At 42.7% G+C, this 16,950-nt stretch overlaps 1 protein-coding gene across 2 annotated transcripts in view; it reads left to right on the top strand.

Annotated features, from left to right (window-relative positions):
• Positions 1-4,704: 4,704 nt before the first annotated feature.
• MOB2 (MOB kinase activator 2) overlaps positions 4,705-16,950 on the top strand; it is a 120,438-nt gene continuing 108,192 nt past the window's right edge. The window contains exon 1 of one of the 2 annotated variants that reach the window (XM_076344220.1): positions 4,705-4,901. Coding sequence is in view for 1 of the 2 variants with exons in the window: in XM_076344221.1 (XP_076200336.1) it covers positions 4,885-4,901 (17 nt within the window). In the remaining variant the exon portion in view is untranslated. The remainder of the gene's footprint in view (positions 4,902-16,950) is intronic. The other variant, XM_076344221.1, reaches the window with a different exon arrangement.

Here is a 16,950-nt window from a genome sequence, read left to right on the forward strand (position 1 = left end):
ATACCTAATTAGTGGGGGGAAAAATAAAACCCAGTCACCACCAGTCTCATGCTTTAACATCCACTCGTAAGTTGTTGCTAAAAGTGGAAATGCCTAATACTTCTATTCTTCTGTGACTGGGAGAGAGAAACTGAACTTTGTTCAGAATCCCTGGAAATGCAGACCCCCAAGGACAGATTTTTCAGCCATTGTCCCTGAAGCTTCAGCCCTCTCTCAGACATCTGAATACAAGCCATATTTCCCAGCTAGTTCAGGACCCAAAATGCCTTTTTTTTTTTCCAATCTGGTCCTCAGCAGGATTGATTGTCTTGCTGCAAGACTGTATCTAAAATTACTTATTATTACTGGCAGCAATCAATATTTATAACCACTCACAGTGTTTATTTATAAAAAAATCAAATGTTCCAACCAAGAAGAGATGCTGTTATTAATATCCAGCATGATTAATAATCACATTCGGAGTTGTAGGCAGGCCCACGCTGTCAGACTCATGCACTTTGCTTTTTCTAATGGCTCTGCAGGAATTTGAACCATAGTATGTTTCATGCACAGGGACAAAGACGTTTTGTCTCAGGGAAGGAGTATGTGGATGTTTTTGACTTAAAGAGCCAGTGCCGCATTCAGAGATTCACAGAGATTACACCATTTTGATCCCAAGCCCATCAGTCTGCCATGTCTTTCCAGTGAGGGTGTATCTCCTCCTGTTGCAGAAGACCCAGATCTGAGCAGCAGATTTGCAGCTTGCTGAAAAATGTTACACCCCCTCTGCGTCAGGGCAGCCATTCACCTGCACTGCTTCTCTGCCACCCACTGGAAATACCTCAGCCAGGCAAACAGGTTCACATCTCTCTGCCTGCTGAGGCTTCTCAGCTGCCCAGGGTAAGATGAGCTCCATGGGAATGATGTTGCCTCAAATCAAGAGAAGGAAGACTCATACAGCCCTGAGCAATGCTTTCTTTCATCCTTCGCCCGTTCCTTCAGCGCTACCACAGCCGCTTACGGAGAGAAGAGGTAACATACAAAGCTGTTATCAAGGTATCAGATATGAGGCCGCTCGACCCCACACCAAATATTAGGTGGTGAAGGAGGGACAGGTGTTTCTGATGCAATAAGCCAGTAAGGGAGCAAAGTTTACTCCCACTCCCTTAGCGCTTGGCCATGCAAGGCGATGTTTGCCCACCTGTGCATTGCACTTTTCCTGCTGCAGGAGGTAATGACAATAAAATCAGAGGCAGTAAAGGGACAGAGTTGCAGAGAGACCAGTGCCTTGATTACTTCCTCATAGCTGCTTGTCCTCTGCGGCACCGCTTTATTACCAGACCGGCAAAGCAAGCCGACTGAAAAGCCAATACGAAAATCAGCTATGTATGACAGACGTTGTCTGCGCTGCTATCAAACATCCTGTTTTGAACAAATCTGGTCATGAGAACCACGGGAGGGAAAAATAAGGAAAGAAACCTTCAGGCTTGCTATTCCAAGGCAGCTCTCAGCCAGCGCTGAGCCAGTCTCGGTACTGCAGTATCTCTCTTCAGGGGTTATGGGACCTAGCAGAGCCCTCTGATAGACTGGGACAGCCCTCAGGTCCACGCTGTCTTGTACCTTGGCTTTTATACTGAGCTCTGCAGAGCTTTACATGACTGCCAAATCCTCATGTGAGAGGTTTGTCTGCCCCAGCTCCTGTGGTCTGGTCTGCATGGGATCCCCCCCAGCCTCCCATTAGTTCCCGAAAAGCTCTGATGCTGCTGAAGAACACCTGGGAACAAAGCCACCCTATGCCTGGAGGCCGGGAAGGGCAGGGCATGCACTTTTTCGGGGCCCTCTTGTGCCAGCCAGGCCAAGGGATACGGCTGGCAGAACAAGGAGGAGAGGAGCGAGTGAACGCAGTATTCCTTGCAATTCGCCACAGGCCAAAAGCCTTACAGTCCAGATCCCGCAAGCCCACGGGGCACACCGCAGCCTTTCTGCCCAGACTGTCCGGCAATAATCTTGCATTTTAAATCCTGTTAGACACAAGTAAGCTGCAGGACAGTAATCCAGGGAAGAGTCGGTGCAAAACCCTGCAACATCAAGCATTATAAACCTCCCCGATCCTCTGCGCTTCCTACCACATCTGTATGCCAAGAACCGTCTCTTGTTAAGCACCTTATATTCATGTCCTACGGGGTCTGGGAAGCCTGTTGCCCTGAACAAGGAGTCCCCCTTCTTTATGCATGTGCATAGGGCTTAGCACAAAAGAGCCCCATGGCCTGCCAGGCTTGCTATTGTCAAACAAATAATCGCTGCGATGCATTTTTTAGAGGGTTTAGAAACAGAAGGGGAGTTGCAGGACAACCACTGGAGACTGCCTTTGGATTAGCACATCCTTTGCTCTTCAGAGCTGCTCATGGAGGGACCTGATTGAACAGGGATGAATGTGAAATCCTCGGGCTGCCAGAGGGACTTCTGAGGTTTCCAGTGGCTGAGGGGAGAAGGAAAAAAGCAGTAGGTGTAATGTCAATTTGACAATGGAAAAAAATTATAAAATAATCACCTTAGGTGAGATACAGATAAGTGCTTTGTGCCATTGGAAGGTACGATACAAGAGATTGATGAAATAGATGTTCGTTGTCTGAGTTTCTTTTGCACCAGTAATTCTCCTAGTGCCAGTTGCTGTATATTTTCCTTGATACAATCAGAAGGAAAACAGCTAATCTAACATGACAAAGTCATTGTATCAGAAGTCATCTCTGCTTTAAAACGTGTGTCATATGACTAAACACCCTACTCCTGGTACAATGCACCCCACAGTAAAATTGGATGGAGCTCATCCTCAAATACCCTGCCAAAAATACTCCTAACAAAGGGCAACAAGAAAACATAATTCAAATGAGGGACATCTGTTCTCAAATGTTTGCAGATAATGACTGGATCAAGTGTCTGCATAAAGGATAATTATTTTCTGCAGATGGTTTGATCTGGTATTTTAAACATTGTAAAAAATCCTCATCCCAGCCACTCAGTAAAGAATGCGGGGTTTTGCTGCAGGAGACCTCTTTCCTATCCTCTGCTACATTTTCTAAATGCAAAGATAACGAAAACGATAAACAATTAAAAGATAAAATGTAGGTGTTAAAGAAAAATATTCAGTTTGAACACAGACAACATACATTTTCAAGTTCTGGTGTTCCATTTCTTATATTACACTGCTGGATACCCAAATAATTCTCAGGGTGAAGTTTTGTTACAGGAGAATGGCAAAATAAAGCAGTTATGTGTTGTGCAAGGGGATCCCTGGCAGATTTCAGAGAAAAGGTCCGTTCCAAAAATGACAGCACAATATGGTTTTTAATACAAAATAATTCTACCACCTTTCCTCAAGACAGAAGGATGCAAAACAACCACAACCAAGACACGTTCTTATTAAATCACCCCCGTGACACCCCCTTGCAATGTATTACTAGCCCCAGGATAACGCTGCTCTGTTGAAACTGTCATTGGAGTCAGTGTGATGGCTGGAGACTGACTCATCCTCCCTGAACGAGCAAGGCCACAGGTGGGTGCCTGTGGGATGAGGGGCCCTGGGGACCCCCACACCTACAGCACCACAGGGCTGGGAGGGCCTTTCATGCCCCCCGGCACGGCGGGGTGGAGGAAGCAGGGCAGGGGAGGAGGGTGATGGCTCAAACAGCCTCTGAAAGACGGTCCTTCCCTCAGAAAGCTGATGACTGCAGGGAGTCCAATGGAGTAACTGTCGCTCTCCCATAATACAAATAGTTTATAATTAATACATGTGCCCAAAGCATGAGATCACCCCTAGCTGGTCTGCCTCTGTAAACATCTCCACCTAAGCAGGTGCTGCTAATTGGGGGAAATTGGTGAAGAGGACATCTACCCTGTCTCAAACAGCATTTGCATGGAAAGGATTTCTCCTCTTTAAAACAGTTAGGATCGTTTACATCTCAAAGAGGTGTGGTGTGAGCAGGTGTTGTTCCTCTGTTTTTGTAGAAATAGTTGGTTGGTTATATTTGCAATTAGAGGAACTGAGAAAGGAAGGATTTTGAGTCAAAGAGGAGATTGTGGAGCACAAGGCGCAAACAGTAGCGGAAAGGACAAGGCAGGTGAGGGAGGCAGCCAGCCAGCCTGTGTCCCCTGTCCAAGGCTCTGGGACTCTCTCAAGGGTGCCGGAAGGGGTAAGAGTTAACAGTAGTCTCTGTGCAGGAGCAGCTTGGGTCCAACACCTGGCAGCCCTGGGGTAGCTCCAGGCTTTCCTTACCCTCATGAATTAACACATTTTGTCTTGTGCGCAGGGTGGTGTAACCACCCCCATGCTACCTCAGGGGCCCTGACGTGGAGCTCCTCTCAGGGAGCCCATGGCACAGCAAGAACTGAACTGCTGAGGCCCAGTCCCAGACATGAAATCCCCCCAGAGGGGGACGAGTAACGCTGGAGGGCCCTGGCCCGGGGACCAACAGCCCCCAACCAGGAGGAAGCCCCTTGAGGGGCCCCGCTCCCCTCAGCCCCTGAGGAACCCAGGCGTGCCAGGGCCCCTCAGGCCTTGAGAGCCTTAACGGCCGCGCCCGAACTACATTTCCCAGCGTGCCCCGGGCGGCAGTGGGGGGAGGGGGGAAGGCGGGCGGCCGTTTCCGGGTTGGCGGCTGGCGGCCGCCAGCGCCGTGTGTTTACTTCCGGCCGCCCCAGTGCGCGACTGTCAGGCTGAGGAGGGGACCCGGCGCAGCCTGGCGGCCGCCCCGCCCGCACCGCCCAGCCGGAGCTGAGCAGCGGGGGAGGGAGCGGGGGAGGGAGGAAGGAAAGAGCCCGCGCCCGCAGCGGCGGCGGCCCCCATGAGCGGGCGGTGAGCGGGGAGTCGGCGGCCGCAGGAGCTTCCCGGCGCGGCGGGACCCAGCCATGGACTGGCTCATGGGGTGAGTGGGGCCCCCTCTTCCCCCGCGGGCCGGCACCCGCCGGAGCGGCTCCCGCCTCGGCAGGCTTCCCCGCTCCCGGGCAGCCCGGAGCCGTTGGGGGCGCGAGGGCGAACCGTTGGGGGCGTGAGGGGCGCCTGCCGAGCGGGGAGGCGCCGGCCACCCTGTCGGGTGCGGGGCGCCCCGCGGGCGGCGCAAATGACTAATCAGTTATTCGCAGTGGAGGTGACAAGCGGTGCGTTCACGTCCTGCGGTGACAGCGAGAGGAAGCGTTAGAGAAGGCGGCTGGACCACAGAGAGGCGAGCTTCTCTGGGTGTAGCCGGCTGCGCTTGAGGGGAGGAAGAGATGGAGGGGGGCCCTTGCCTTGTCCCAAGCGGTCGCTCTCTGAAAAAGTAACTTTTCCTTCCTTTTTTGGGGGGGTTTAAGAAGGCTAGGCGTTGCAGGTCTCCGTGCTTCCCACCAATACAGTGTGGGACTAATACCTCTGCAACAGAACATCACTTTAAACCGAAAGGCTTGCCAAGGTTTAAATGGCTTTCTGTGGAAAGGAGGAAGAGACGTCGGCAGAGATTAAAGCCAAATCAGAGCCACGCCAGGGGGTTTGGATAGCCTGGGATTAATAGTGCTAATTACATAGAGAGACAAGGTAGAAAGCGCTTTGCTGCTGGTTTTAGGTCTGAAAATCTCAGTGCAGGAGAGGGACATGCAGTTGATGGGAGTGACCTGATGTGCTACTAGTATCCCAAGCAAGATAAACTCGGTTACTTCTTGCATGAATTGTGCTGGCGACCTTCACTCAGGTGAACTGTGAATAATTATGCTTCAAAATCGCATAGGTGGTAGGTTTATGCTTCCGCAAAACCAGTATTGCAGTGATAACTTGCTGCCCTTAGTTGTTTCTTTACAGTAGTTTGATCCGGTTCCTGAATGTGATCTTTTAACATCTAGGTTGCCTCCTTTCCTAATGTGATGTGCCTAGAATACAAAATAAACGATGTTGTTGCAGTTGCTAGATGTGGTGTATTAGAAAGATCACTCGTGTGTGTGTGTTGCTTTTTGTCTGCAGCTGAACTGTTCGCTGGTGAAAGTACGGCACTTGTTACTTCAAACTAGATGTGGCTGACTCTTGAGCCAGTTGTCAATACCAGTTATGTTTTACTGTAAGTTTGACCCCTCAATCTGATGGGTTGAATGCTGAATATCTATGGGGTAGATATTGATGACTGGGTTTTCCTCCAGCAGGCTGAGCAGTGGAAATCCAGTATTTGTGGCTTGTGAACGGGTCTATATGCTATGTACTGCAACGCTTGTGTCTTGTAAATCAGAGGGCTGCACTCTATTATTATATGGTCTTAATGAAAATATAAATTACAAGCTTGTTTTGATTTGTTTCATAACAACCACGAAGCACAGGTGGTCTGTTATGTTTACTTTGTAAAAGTAAAAGCTGAAATGTCAAAGTGCCACTGTAATTACAAAAAAAGTCAAACCCAGGACTTATGCAAGACATTTGGATGACTCAAAATGCCTCATTTACGCAGTTGTACTTATTTGTGTGAATTATGTTGTAAAGCAGAAAAGAATCAAGGTTTAGTTTAGCCAAACTCTCAATATGTTAAAATGCCGGTTTTCTTATGAAAAATATTTTGGGTTTTTTGAATTTGCTATGAAAAAATTGGCATTTGTTCTGCACTTTTTTACCTGGGGCAGGTGGATCCATTTGTTTTCCTTGTCTGTTTTTCCCATTGTAATGGGAATGGATCTTGAGTCATTTGTTACTCGCTTGTTCTCAGCCATTTCCTGATACAGTTTTCGCCTGACCAAACCCAGTATTGTCCCACTGATGCTCTTAATGTTTTCTCCTTTAAAACGTTGCGAGTTCTATTTGTGTGAATTTTGGGGAGGGTTATGGCAGGAAGGGGGAGAGCATTGATATTTTGAAGGGGGAAGGGGTCGAAGGCCTGAGGGACTCTTTCTTATTCTGTCCAAGTTATGGCTGTTGTTAGCAACTATGTGTATAAATGAAAACATCCTTCTTGCTGTTTGTTGAGAAAGAAACTGAGGACATCCGTCTGCCAGGGCAGAAGTTTGGGTAATGTCACTCCCTCAGCCTTTCTTTCAGAGAAGAATTCAGCTGTTTGGGTCTCTTGGGTGAGAAGGGAAGGGCTGCAGAAATAGTAGGAAAACAGGTCACTCTCAGTAACCCATCAGTTTGTGTCAATGTCTCGTTGTGCCTCTGGAGAGCAAATTGTATTGGTCTGCTTCTTGGTGTTGTCACTCTTTCCCGAATGATTGTCACCACTAATAAAAATACTGTGATCTTTCTTATTCCTAACTGCTTTGGTAATGTGCTGGTTTGCAGTTAGTTTTCCATGTGCTTGCTCACAAGAACCCTTCTTGTATGTCTCATGTTATCAGTTGTGCTTTCTTAATGTTTCGGTATGAGAAACACCCTCTGTGTTTTAACTTCGTATTCCTGAGAAATTAACCTTCAAGTGCAAGTGTGTTAAATTAGGCAGCAGTAACAGTTGCTTCTGTTCTAGATCTCTACCCTTGAAGCTTATGTCGCATTTATCTGATACACGATTTAGGAGTGAGGTCTGCTTTATTACTTGCTGGTCCTCCCCTTCCCTTGTGGTCTCTTTGAAAGTGGGGGAAGGGTAAGTTCTAATCATACCACAAAGGGCAGCAGCCCAAGTGTCTCTGATCGCCTCAGAGTGCTTAATGTACAAAAACCGGAAGCTGAAGCTTATAAACAATAGTGAATTTATTATGGATTAACAAACAGCTATAGGCTTATGTGGTCACACAGCAAAACTTCTCTGGGTGCTGCCTTCTGTTCAGTCAAGTGCTTCAAAATCCAGTCAAGTCCTAGGGAAGAAAGCTGAAAAAAATGAGCTGCTGGCATGTTACAGTGCTTAGTTTAGCACCAAAATAAACCCAGAGTCTTTTCTGTGGTTGGTTGGTATCTTTTACCCTTCTCCTGAACATAGCCTTAATACTAATATTGGTGAAAGACTATGGTTTCTTCAGTGCGTTCTCTCCATTAAAAAAAAAAGACCATTTTGAGCTTTTTTGTTGTACATAGGATATATTTTCAGTGAAATTTTGACTAGAGATCAGTGCTGCTTAATTGCTTTGCTCACCAACATCTGACAGAGGTCTACATTACCCTCTTTGGAAGAGATTCCAAACTTTTGTGTTACAAATAGCATTGATCTGCTCTTGAAGTTCAAGGTAGCAACAAAGACAGGGATTGTTCCTTCAGTTATGAAACTTGCTTTTTAATTTGTTTTAAAATCATAATTAAAAAGGAGTAAAACATATTAATGGTACTGGTAAACCTGACATGGTGTCAGTTATTTTTAATATGTCTGATGCTGTAGCACATTTTTTCCTAATAGAGGAGGATTGTGAACTGTTATGTAAAAAGGGGAGAGAGAGACAAACTATTTTACCAACAATTACCTGTTAAACACAAAACATAATTTGGGCTACATCTGTACTATAAACTTTGTAGTTTAGCAGGTTACTAGACTATGCTGATTGAAACTAAGAAAATTGCAACAGTTTAACATAGTTGTCATGGCAAAACACCTCTGTAGATGCATCTTAAACTGGGGAAAAAAACTACCTCTGCAGAAATGAGCTGGAGAGTTTTGTATAGGGTACTTGAAAAGCCTTCAGCATGTAGACCAGCCCTATAAAAAGGGACTTGTAGTGAAGGAAATGGGGGGGGGGGGGGGGGGGAGATCTTTCATGTTTTCCTTTGCAAGAAAGCTTGTTTCCATAAACTAATGGCATTCCCTCTTGACTCTTACTTGAATGCCTCTGAGCACAAGAAAAACTCTGCATCCTCAAGAAGTGAAATGCTATCTCTAAACTCTTCAATGAAGATTATTTTCCGTTGAAAGTGTATCAGCATTTTCTCTGCATCAGAGGACTGTGTTATTCCAGGATCAGTGTAAGCATCTCCCGTACTTGTGAGCTGCAGTGTCCACTCCTTTCACAGGCACTTCTGGTACCAGCAAAATGTTAGTGCCCCCATCCACATGGCTTGGTTTCACTGTGGTACTAAGGTCTCTTTTTTTCTGAGGGAAGACTGCAGCATGTAGCAGCTTGTTGAAAATAAAATTTTAGATGCAAAACTTGTGTAATAAAACTTTTCTTCTGGACAGCAGGGTGTCTAGCTCTTGTGGGGGGATTTATGACAGTAAGAAATAAGTTGTGGGAGCATGCTAACTTTACACAAGTGTATTATCTCTCTGCTTTTCTGTGCCTTATGGTGACTTGGCAAAGATTCACAGCTCCTTCTCCCAGACTTAATTAGAGTGTAAGTGGAGTAAAAGAGAAGGGGCTGTGTGCAACAGGGATTCCCCCTGTCTTCAGTTTTTAAGTTGTAGGCCTTGCTATCCATACTGTCATACCATCCACTGCTCAATTATCTGTTCTTTCATATGTTGCCCTGGTGACTTGGAAAGGAGGGCCTAAAAATTATTGAAGGATATCCTTTTCTCATATCCCACGTTTTCAGCTTTGGGGACAGTTAGAAAAGCAATGGCCTAGAAAGATCAGGAAAATACAGATGGCAGAAGAAAGAAGCAAACTTGATCAGAATATTTGTGCCTGAAGACAGCACAGACAGGTTCAGTCTACTCAGGTGCTCTGTGATCTGCAAGACAGAGCAAGTGGCTACAGCTGTAAACTGAAGAATGTCTAATCCAATGCGATAGCCTTCACACTTGCAAGTTTTATTTTGTAATGTCAATTAATCCATTATAAACACCACATATATACACTGCCTTGCATAGTCTTCATCTGACCAGGAGGGGTAGTTGGAAAGTATGTTGTATTAAGACAGCACAGTAACTATGCAAATTCAGTCTTTTCAAGTATATGTTATACTGATGATTTTTAACAAACGGTGCAAGAGGACTTCCCTAGACCTGCACACTGCTAGACTTGTCTAGTACAGAAGGCCTGTGTGTCATGCATTTATTTTATTTAGCTATAACTGTCAGGGGCTTAAAATAAAGCTAGCAGTTTTTCCACTTTTTTGGATATAGGATTTTGCCACATCATCCCAGCAGTGGTTTTGAAGGCTAGAAGAAAAGTAACAGACTGCTGTCTTGTTGTCTTCCATTTTGCATTTATGGCAGTGTCTATAAGAAATTTCCTCATAAGGCCTTAAGACACTGTCCAGTTCAAGATACACTATGATGAAATATGAGTAATATTGTTAGGCAGAGAAGTGCTAGCCTTGAGCTAGAGCACCTAAGGATTAGATGTGAAAAAAGCATACTGGTGTTCTAGTTCTGAGTCAGTAAAAATCCAATATGCTAATTTTTCAGCTGTTAGACTAAATCTTTGTTGCTTTGAATGGGATGTATTATCATAGAATATCTCAAGTTGGAAGGGACCCATAAGGATCACCAAGTCCATTAATTGTAAGGAATGCATCTTGTAGTGGGAATAGTGAGAAATCACGCAGCATACTTAGCTGTCAACTTGGCTGGTGCATAATACAGTTGAACCAAGATGAGTACTGCTGTCTTTGCCTAGCAGACCTTTATATAAAAAAGTAGCTAATGATTTTTATTCTAGGTACTGTTTGAAACTTCCTAATTAAAGCAAATATTTCTATAAAAAGGAAGAAAGGAAAAACACTGGAAGTTCTTCAGCTGCTGTAACCATAAGGAATGTTTTCCCCTTTCTTCCCTTCAGTCATCTTCAGTGAAGAAAGTCTCCTGTCTTTATAAGGTAGTCTTCCTCCTAGAAACTCGTGCTGCAACCTCTCACCTTTCACAGCTTGCATGGTGTATATATTCGTTTTTTAACTGACCTCACAACAGGTGTTTCCCTTGCAATACATTCCCTGCAAATTCTTGGCTTCACAGGCCATTTTCCCTACTTTGAGGAAGCTGAAAATAACTTAGAACCGGTAAACCAGACATGTCCAGTCCCATTGGGCAGGGAAGTATTCACATGTTCCTTATTTACTTCTATTTATAGGTGTTACATTACCTATGGGGTCCCAGGTTGTTCTCCCCAGATAAATCTAGGTCTGTCTGTGAGCCATGTGCACTCAGTTCACTGCTTACTTGTGAGACTTCAATATCATTTCATACACTTATCAGACAGGAGCAGTACCTCTGCTAAACCAGAAGTTAGCTGTGAAAACAACTAGTATAACATAGTCCACAGGTAAAAGAATATCTCCATTAAATATTAACTTGTAATATTCATTGGTATAGTAGTGGAAGGGTGCTGTTTAAAATGTGAGTTTCTAGGGCTATCATAGTTGTAGAAAAGGAGTCAGGACTGGACGAGAGCAATTTAAACTTTTCAGGCATGTTGTTCCCTTATGTCTCTGGTTCTGAAGGTGCTCAGTTATATTACTGAGATTGTCACTGTTACGGCTTTTCTGCTGTAATGCAAACAAATAAAAAATAACTGGAGAGCCTTGCTCCCTGAAGTGTCTTGGTATAGTTAATTATTTCTTGGAGAAAATGCCAAATAAATCCTGTATTTTGAAACCTGAGTTACTTTAGCAAACCACAGAATTTGTATCAGTCAGGCAGTTACTTTCTTTTGGTCAGTACAATGCACGTGAATACTGGTTTGTTCTTATGAGAGCATTCTTTTTCCAACAAGGATTTTATTGGGGGACAAGAAGAGTAGATCAATCTCAAGGTCCCTGAAGTAGAATGAACTATTACTTTCCTTAGGAAAAAAAAAAGTTGAGCATTCTAAAAGTGTAGCAATACTCCTTCCTTGCATCTCTCTGCATGTTACCCTCTTCTTTGTGCTAGCATCAGTATTCAGGAAGGCTGATAGGTTAAGAAGCTCATCTGACTGAAAACTAATCTTTTTTTTTGGGGGGGGGGAGGGGGCTTTTTTCCTCTCCTAAGGTTAGTTTTCAGCTAAATTATTTCCTGCAGCCTGTTTGTGTAGCTACATGAATAATGTTAATAGCACTATGGAGCTGGTGAGAACGTAAAGCTTAGGGAACACTCTTCTTGGTGGCAGCAAGGACTTAAATCAATTGAATGTAATCATGTAGTAATGTGATTATTAGTGCTAATTACTCTGCAAATAATTAGCGATTTTCTGTTGATGTATCCTTTGGCTTGAACTCTTTGGAAGAACTGCAGAATATCTGAAAATAGGAGATGCTATGCCTAGGCTGGTATCTTGGAGCAGGTAACGGCCTCAGAGCACTGTCAGAGTTGCTGTCCTACTGTGTTACATCCAGTTTATGGCTAAACTATAAATATACTCGTAGTGAACTGGATATTTATGAATAACTCAGAATTCATAATTTGCTCTAAATCAGGTTTCATTTACCTGAGAAAAGTGCTGGCTCTGTCATGGTGTGAATGTGAAGGTAGGTGGTATTTTGGGTGCCTGGCTGAATCCAGCAGTCTGATTCAAGAGAGTTTTCAGGAAGCTTGGTTCACGCGTGATGGCCTACATAGCTTTGCCATATTTCACTGGCAGTTTCCATCTGTTACATCTACTGGATGTGGGCCCAGAGCAAGCATACTTGAAAGAGTAAAATTAATAAGAGACTGCAATTTTTAGATAGCTGTGTATACAAGTTTGAACTCGGTGTTGTCAGATCTGCGTATTTTGCAATCACTGCTGACCTATTAAACAACTTTAATGTGTGTCTCTGCTAGTGGAATGCTATTGAAGTAATTTTGTGCATCATTTTTAACCCATGTTTAGCCTTCTACAGTCAGTGATAAGGTTGTGAAACTCATCTGCTAGGTTCAGTTTCTAAATGCCCTCCTTAGCAATTTTTCCACCCATCTTATTATGCAATTAAAAAAAATAAAATTAGACTGTGTCCTTCACTGTACTAAGCTTTATAATGAATGTGATTTTTTTAAAATTTATTTTTGCAATCATGTTGTTTATAATATTACTGGAGACTTATATCAGTGAGACTACTTAAGGAAGAACTTGTTGCTTCATGGTTTTGTTGCAGCACTTCAAACAGTTGCACTCTAGGAGCTTCCCTGCTCCTGAGACAGCGTGCAATAATTTTAAATAATTTAATTTTGGAGTTAGAATGATGAGTATAACTGTATGTGGCTGAACAGCAGTACTATAATTTTAGCATTTGGAGAGGAAAAAATGGCAGTTTAGTCTGAAGTTGGTTTCCTTTTATTCTGCCAGCCAGGAGAAATTGGACAGGGTGCAAGTTCTTCACACAATCCACAAAGCTCTGTTTCTGACTGTGGAAAAAGAGCATTGAACACATTAAAAAAAAAAATAAAATCAGAGTTTAGATACAATTTTCAAGGCCCTGAAGAATGTCAGAAATTAAACTGGAATCAAGGCAGGAATGACTGTCATAGATCAAATTCCTTCTTACTCTGAACATTCAAAGAGTAAATCCATTAAGCTAGAATGTAAGCATGCAGAAAACTGTATTTTTAGCAAGCATCTTATGGGCTTTGGTGGTTAGGGCAAAGTCAAAATGATCCACGTCCGGTAACTCGAGCTCTTCAGAATATATCTGCATGCTTTTTTCTTTTTTTTTTTTCCTCTTTCTTTCTTCACTGTTCAGGTTAGAAGGGTGTTCACAATATTTTTATCATCAGTGTTCAGTGACTGGATCACTGCTGTCCCTTCTCTACGCTGAAATGTGTAAATAGTTGGGACTTTTACCTGAGAAGTTTCCTAGTATTTATACGTAAAGCACAGAATTTGTGTGAAACACAAAAGGTTGCATAGAGGTGACCTTGAGACTGAATTTTTTTTTAAGTGCTTCATTTTACAACCTTAATGTTCCTTCAGTCTAGAATTTCTAAATTTAGAGAACTTCTTTCTTTTGTATGGCTCTTCATAAAAGAGCAGAGTGTTGTTCAGGAAAGACTTTATTCCATACAGTATATCTTAACAGGTTATGCAAAACTGGATAGAGATGTTTTTTTACAAGGAGGTGTTTTGTGTCTACTTTGTGGATGGGCTCAGGTTACAGAGTTAACTCTGTGGTTTCAGGTTTGTGTCAGGTGTGATAAATGATAAATAGCTTTCTTTTCAGCCAGTCTTCTCTCTGATATCCAGGTGTTGATGGAACTCCAGTCTGTAACCTTCATAATTGTCATGTTTAATAAAGTGTTAGTGTGTGACTGCTTTCCATCAGATATAAAAGGGATCGAGTTCGTAGTGAGGGATAATAACTTTTATTAGACCAACAGATGTACTTGGGGAAGAAAGAAAAAGCTTCTGAGCATACTTGTATCTCTTGTTTATGTTAATAGACTGTCTTGAACAAAACCATGTTAGTACTACAGCTCCATGTCAGCTGGATAAATCTCACCTGCTGATTTAGCAGGGGGCTTGTACCTTTTTAAGGAGCTGACCAGCCTGCATTCAAAAAGCCAGGTGGGCACTGGTCTTGCTATTTAAGGTTATCTGAATCTCTCCTAGGAAAGGAAAGAGATTAGAAATGGGAGTATTTTCTGGTTCTGGTCTTAGGGTATCCAGATCTTCAGATATACCTAATCCCCTCCAATGTCATCTTTTCTTTTGTTCTGTGAGCCAGCCTTTCTTGGTTCATTTGTAATTTCTAGTTGGGGGGCATGTGCTAACCTGCAGTTCTGACGTATTTACAGGTCTTGTCTGTCTCTCCTTTTTGTTGTAGGCAGATAGTGCCATTTTTTGAATTAGCTGATTTTTGAGGTTTGGAAGAAGTCTGGCTGGTGAGAGATGAACAAAAGAAATAGCGAGGGGATACTTCAGCCTAATGACTACAGCTGTTTTTTTGTTCAATTCTAGTCTTAATCTTGTAAAGTAGAGGGTCTGTTGGATGCCCCTCTGCTGCTTGATTTTTCAGGCATTAAGGAGTACTCTTTCTTCTGCACAGTATTTCTGGATGGGCATCTAACAGTAGTTGTTCTTATTGTGTCTCTTCCTCACTTGATTATTGTGGTGCTGTTGGTTATGAGCAATTTTTGAAGACCAACCTGAAATTTCAAGTTTTTTTGGATGTATTTATTAATGTTTCTTATTAGGCATATGATAGGCTTTTACCATGTGGTCTGGCATAGCACGCAGGTTTTAGCTTTGAGTTATGGGTGCTATTCAAAATGCTGAATTTGGTGATTTGCATTCTTATAACCCCAGAGTGTCTGTAATGAGGTTGTCTCTCTCGCCCCACCCTGCTGAATATGAAGGTACTGGCCCGAGTCACTTGAGCTTGTTGAGGCTTGAGCTGGTGGAGTAAAGCACTATGAAAACTTATCTATGAAAGGGGAGATTCTTTGTTAATGCTTGTAATGCACAGCTAGGTATTTAGCTGCAAGTTTATAGGCAATGTGGTTGGTTTACTTTTTAAAGGGTGGCCTTCCTGTTTTCACACAGTACTATAAGGTGGTGATTTTTGTTTTGTTTTTTTTAAAGTGTTTATAAGTGTTTTTCCAGGCTTGTTTCAGGCAAGATGTGCCCAGTCATCCACTAAAATATAGGCAGCTGTTGCTGTGTGTGGTATAACTTTCCAGGTGGGCAAAATAGTATTTACATGTTCACAGACTTGAATTTTCTCGTTACTGTTAATAAAATCAAAGCTTTTGTTTAAATCGAGTTCATCTTGGTTTTAGGTAGAGTGAAAACTGACTGGGTTGACTGGTTGGGAATACTTGAAATTAGTCATCTTGTTAATTGAGAAATATTTTCTGCAGTTCATGAAACACATGCGATATCATTATCCACTACCTTGCAGGACAAAATCACTTGCTGGTTTGTTTTTTCAGTAGAAATGTATGCTGTCCTTTTTCTGAGTAAATAAGAAATATTCTTGTGTAGTAGATCTATTAAATTCCCATGTTTAAACATTTTATTCTGAAAAATGGGCGCTCATTTTCTAGTTGGCAAAAATTTCCTGAGAAGGAAGTAACTTTATAATAAAGAGAGACTCATTTCAACACATTGGTTCTACTTGTTTAGGGTGTGTCAGCTATCCACAGTATTTCTGAGCCAAGCCAAAACTGTAAAATAAAAGGGTGTTAAATATTTCTGTGGGCATCACGAATTAAGCTAACGTGAAGGTTGCTTAACTTCTGAATGACAACTTCCATGAAGGTTTTAATGTGTTTTAACAGATGCAATTCAAATTCACTCTTTTAACTTCATTTGACTTCCTGTGTAGAAAAGCACTCTTGCAATGACAAACAGTAAAAAAACCCAAAAAAAAAACACCCGCAAGAATTTTTTTTTGAAACAAACATGAGAGTGCATGAGAGAGATCACCAGGCTGATCGTCCCCAGTGTTAAGAACAGCCATTGCTGTTAAAGTAAGCAGATAGAATTTGAGCAGACAGGAAGCAAATATAGGAAGAAGGAAGGTGCTTATACATGTAATAAAACTTTGCTAGCATGTACATCATCATTTCCTATCTGGGTATAATAAAGGAATAATAATTATTTTCCATTACTACTAAGACCTTTGTTTTTATAAAATACTGCACACAATAGTATCTTATGTAGAATCACTGTTTGTAATTGAACTGTAGCTGTCAAAACAAATGCACCAAGAACTTGGATCCGGGGAATTCTAGTACATGCCTGACCTAAAGGAGTAATTTATCATTCATCCAGATAAACGTCTGTGGCCTGATTCGTCACACGCGCACATTTTGTAAATAGATGCCTGCAACATGTTACCCATGTATCACAGTATGCTGTCTGTGTTGTTGTCTGTTGTGACTTTTCAGTTGCCTGTGGCTGCGAACATAATTGCCTGCCCTTTAATCCCTAGGCCAATAGTTCTTGTCCCATGGTTTGTATATAATATTTTCTTCTACTTGTGGACTTAGCACACTTTTATTATAAGGTGTGGATGTGGTTTGTTTGGGTCTGTGACTTTACAGACAAAGGTTCTAGTCCTAGTTATGCCAAAAATCAGTGTATGCAATTTGATGGTATCACAAGTCAGGCCAAAAGATACTACTAATCAGTCTCAAGGGCTAAGATGGAGAAACACTGATGTCTTCTGAATGATGTGAGATTTGAACTTAAGGGCACCTAACTAACAGATCA

The sequence above is a fragment of the Aptenodytes patagonicus genome, chromosome 7, assembly GCF_965638725.1.
Source record: "Aptenodytes patagonicus chromosome 7, bAptPat1.pri.cur, whole genome shotgun sequence".
NCBI classification, from domain to species: domain Eukaryota; kingdom Metazoa; phylum Chordata; class Aves; order Sphenisciformes; family Spheniscidae; genus Aptenodytes; species Aptenodytes patagonicus.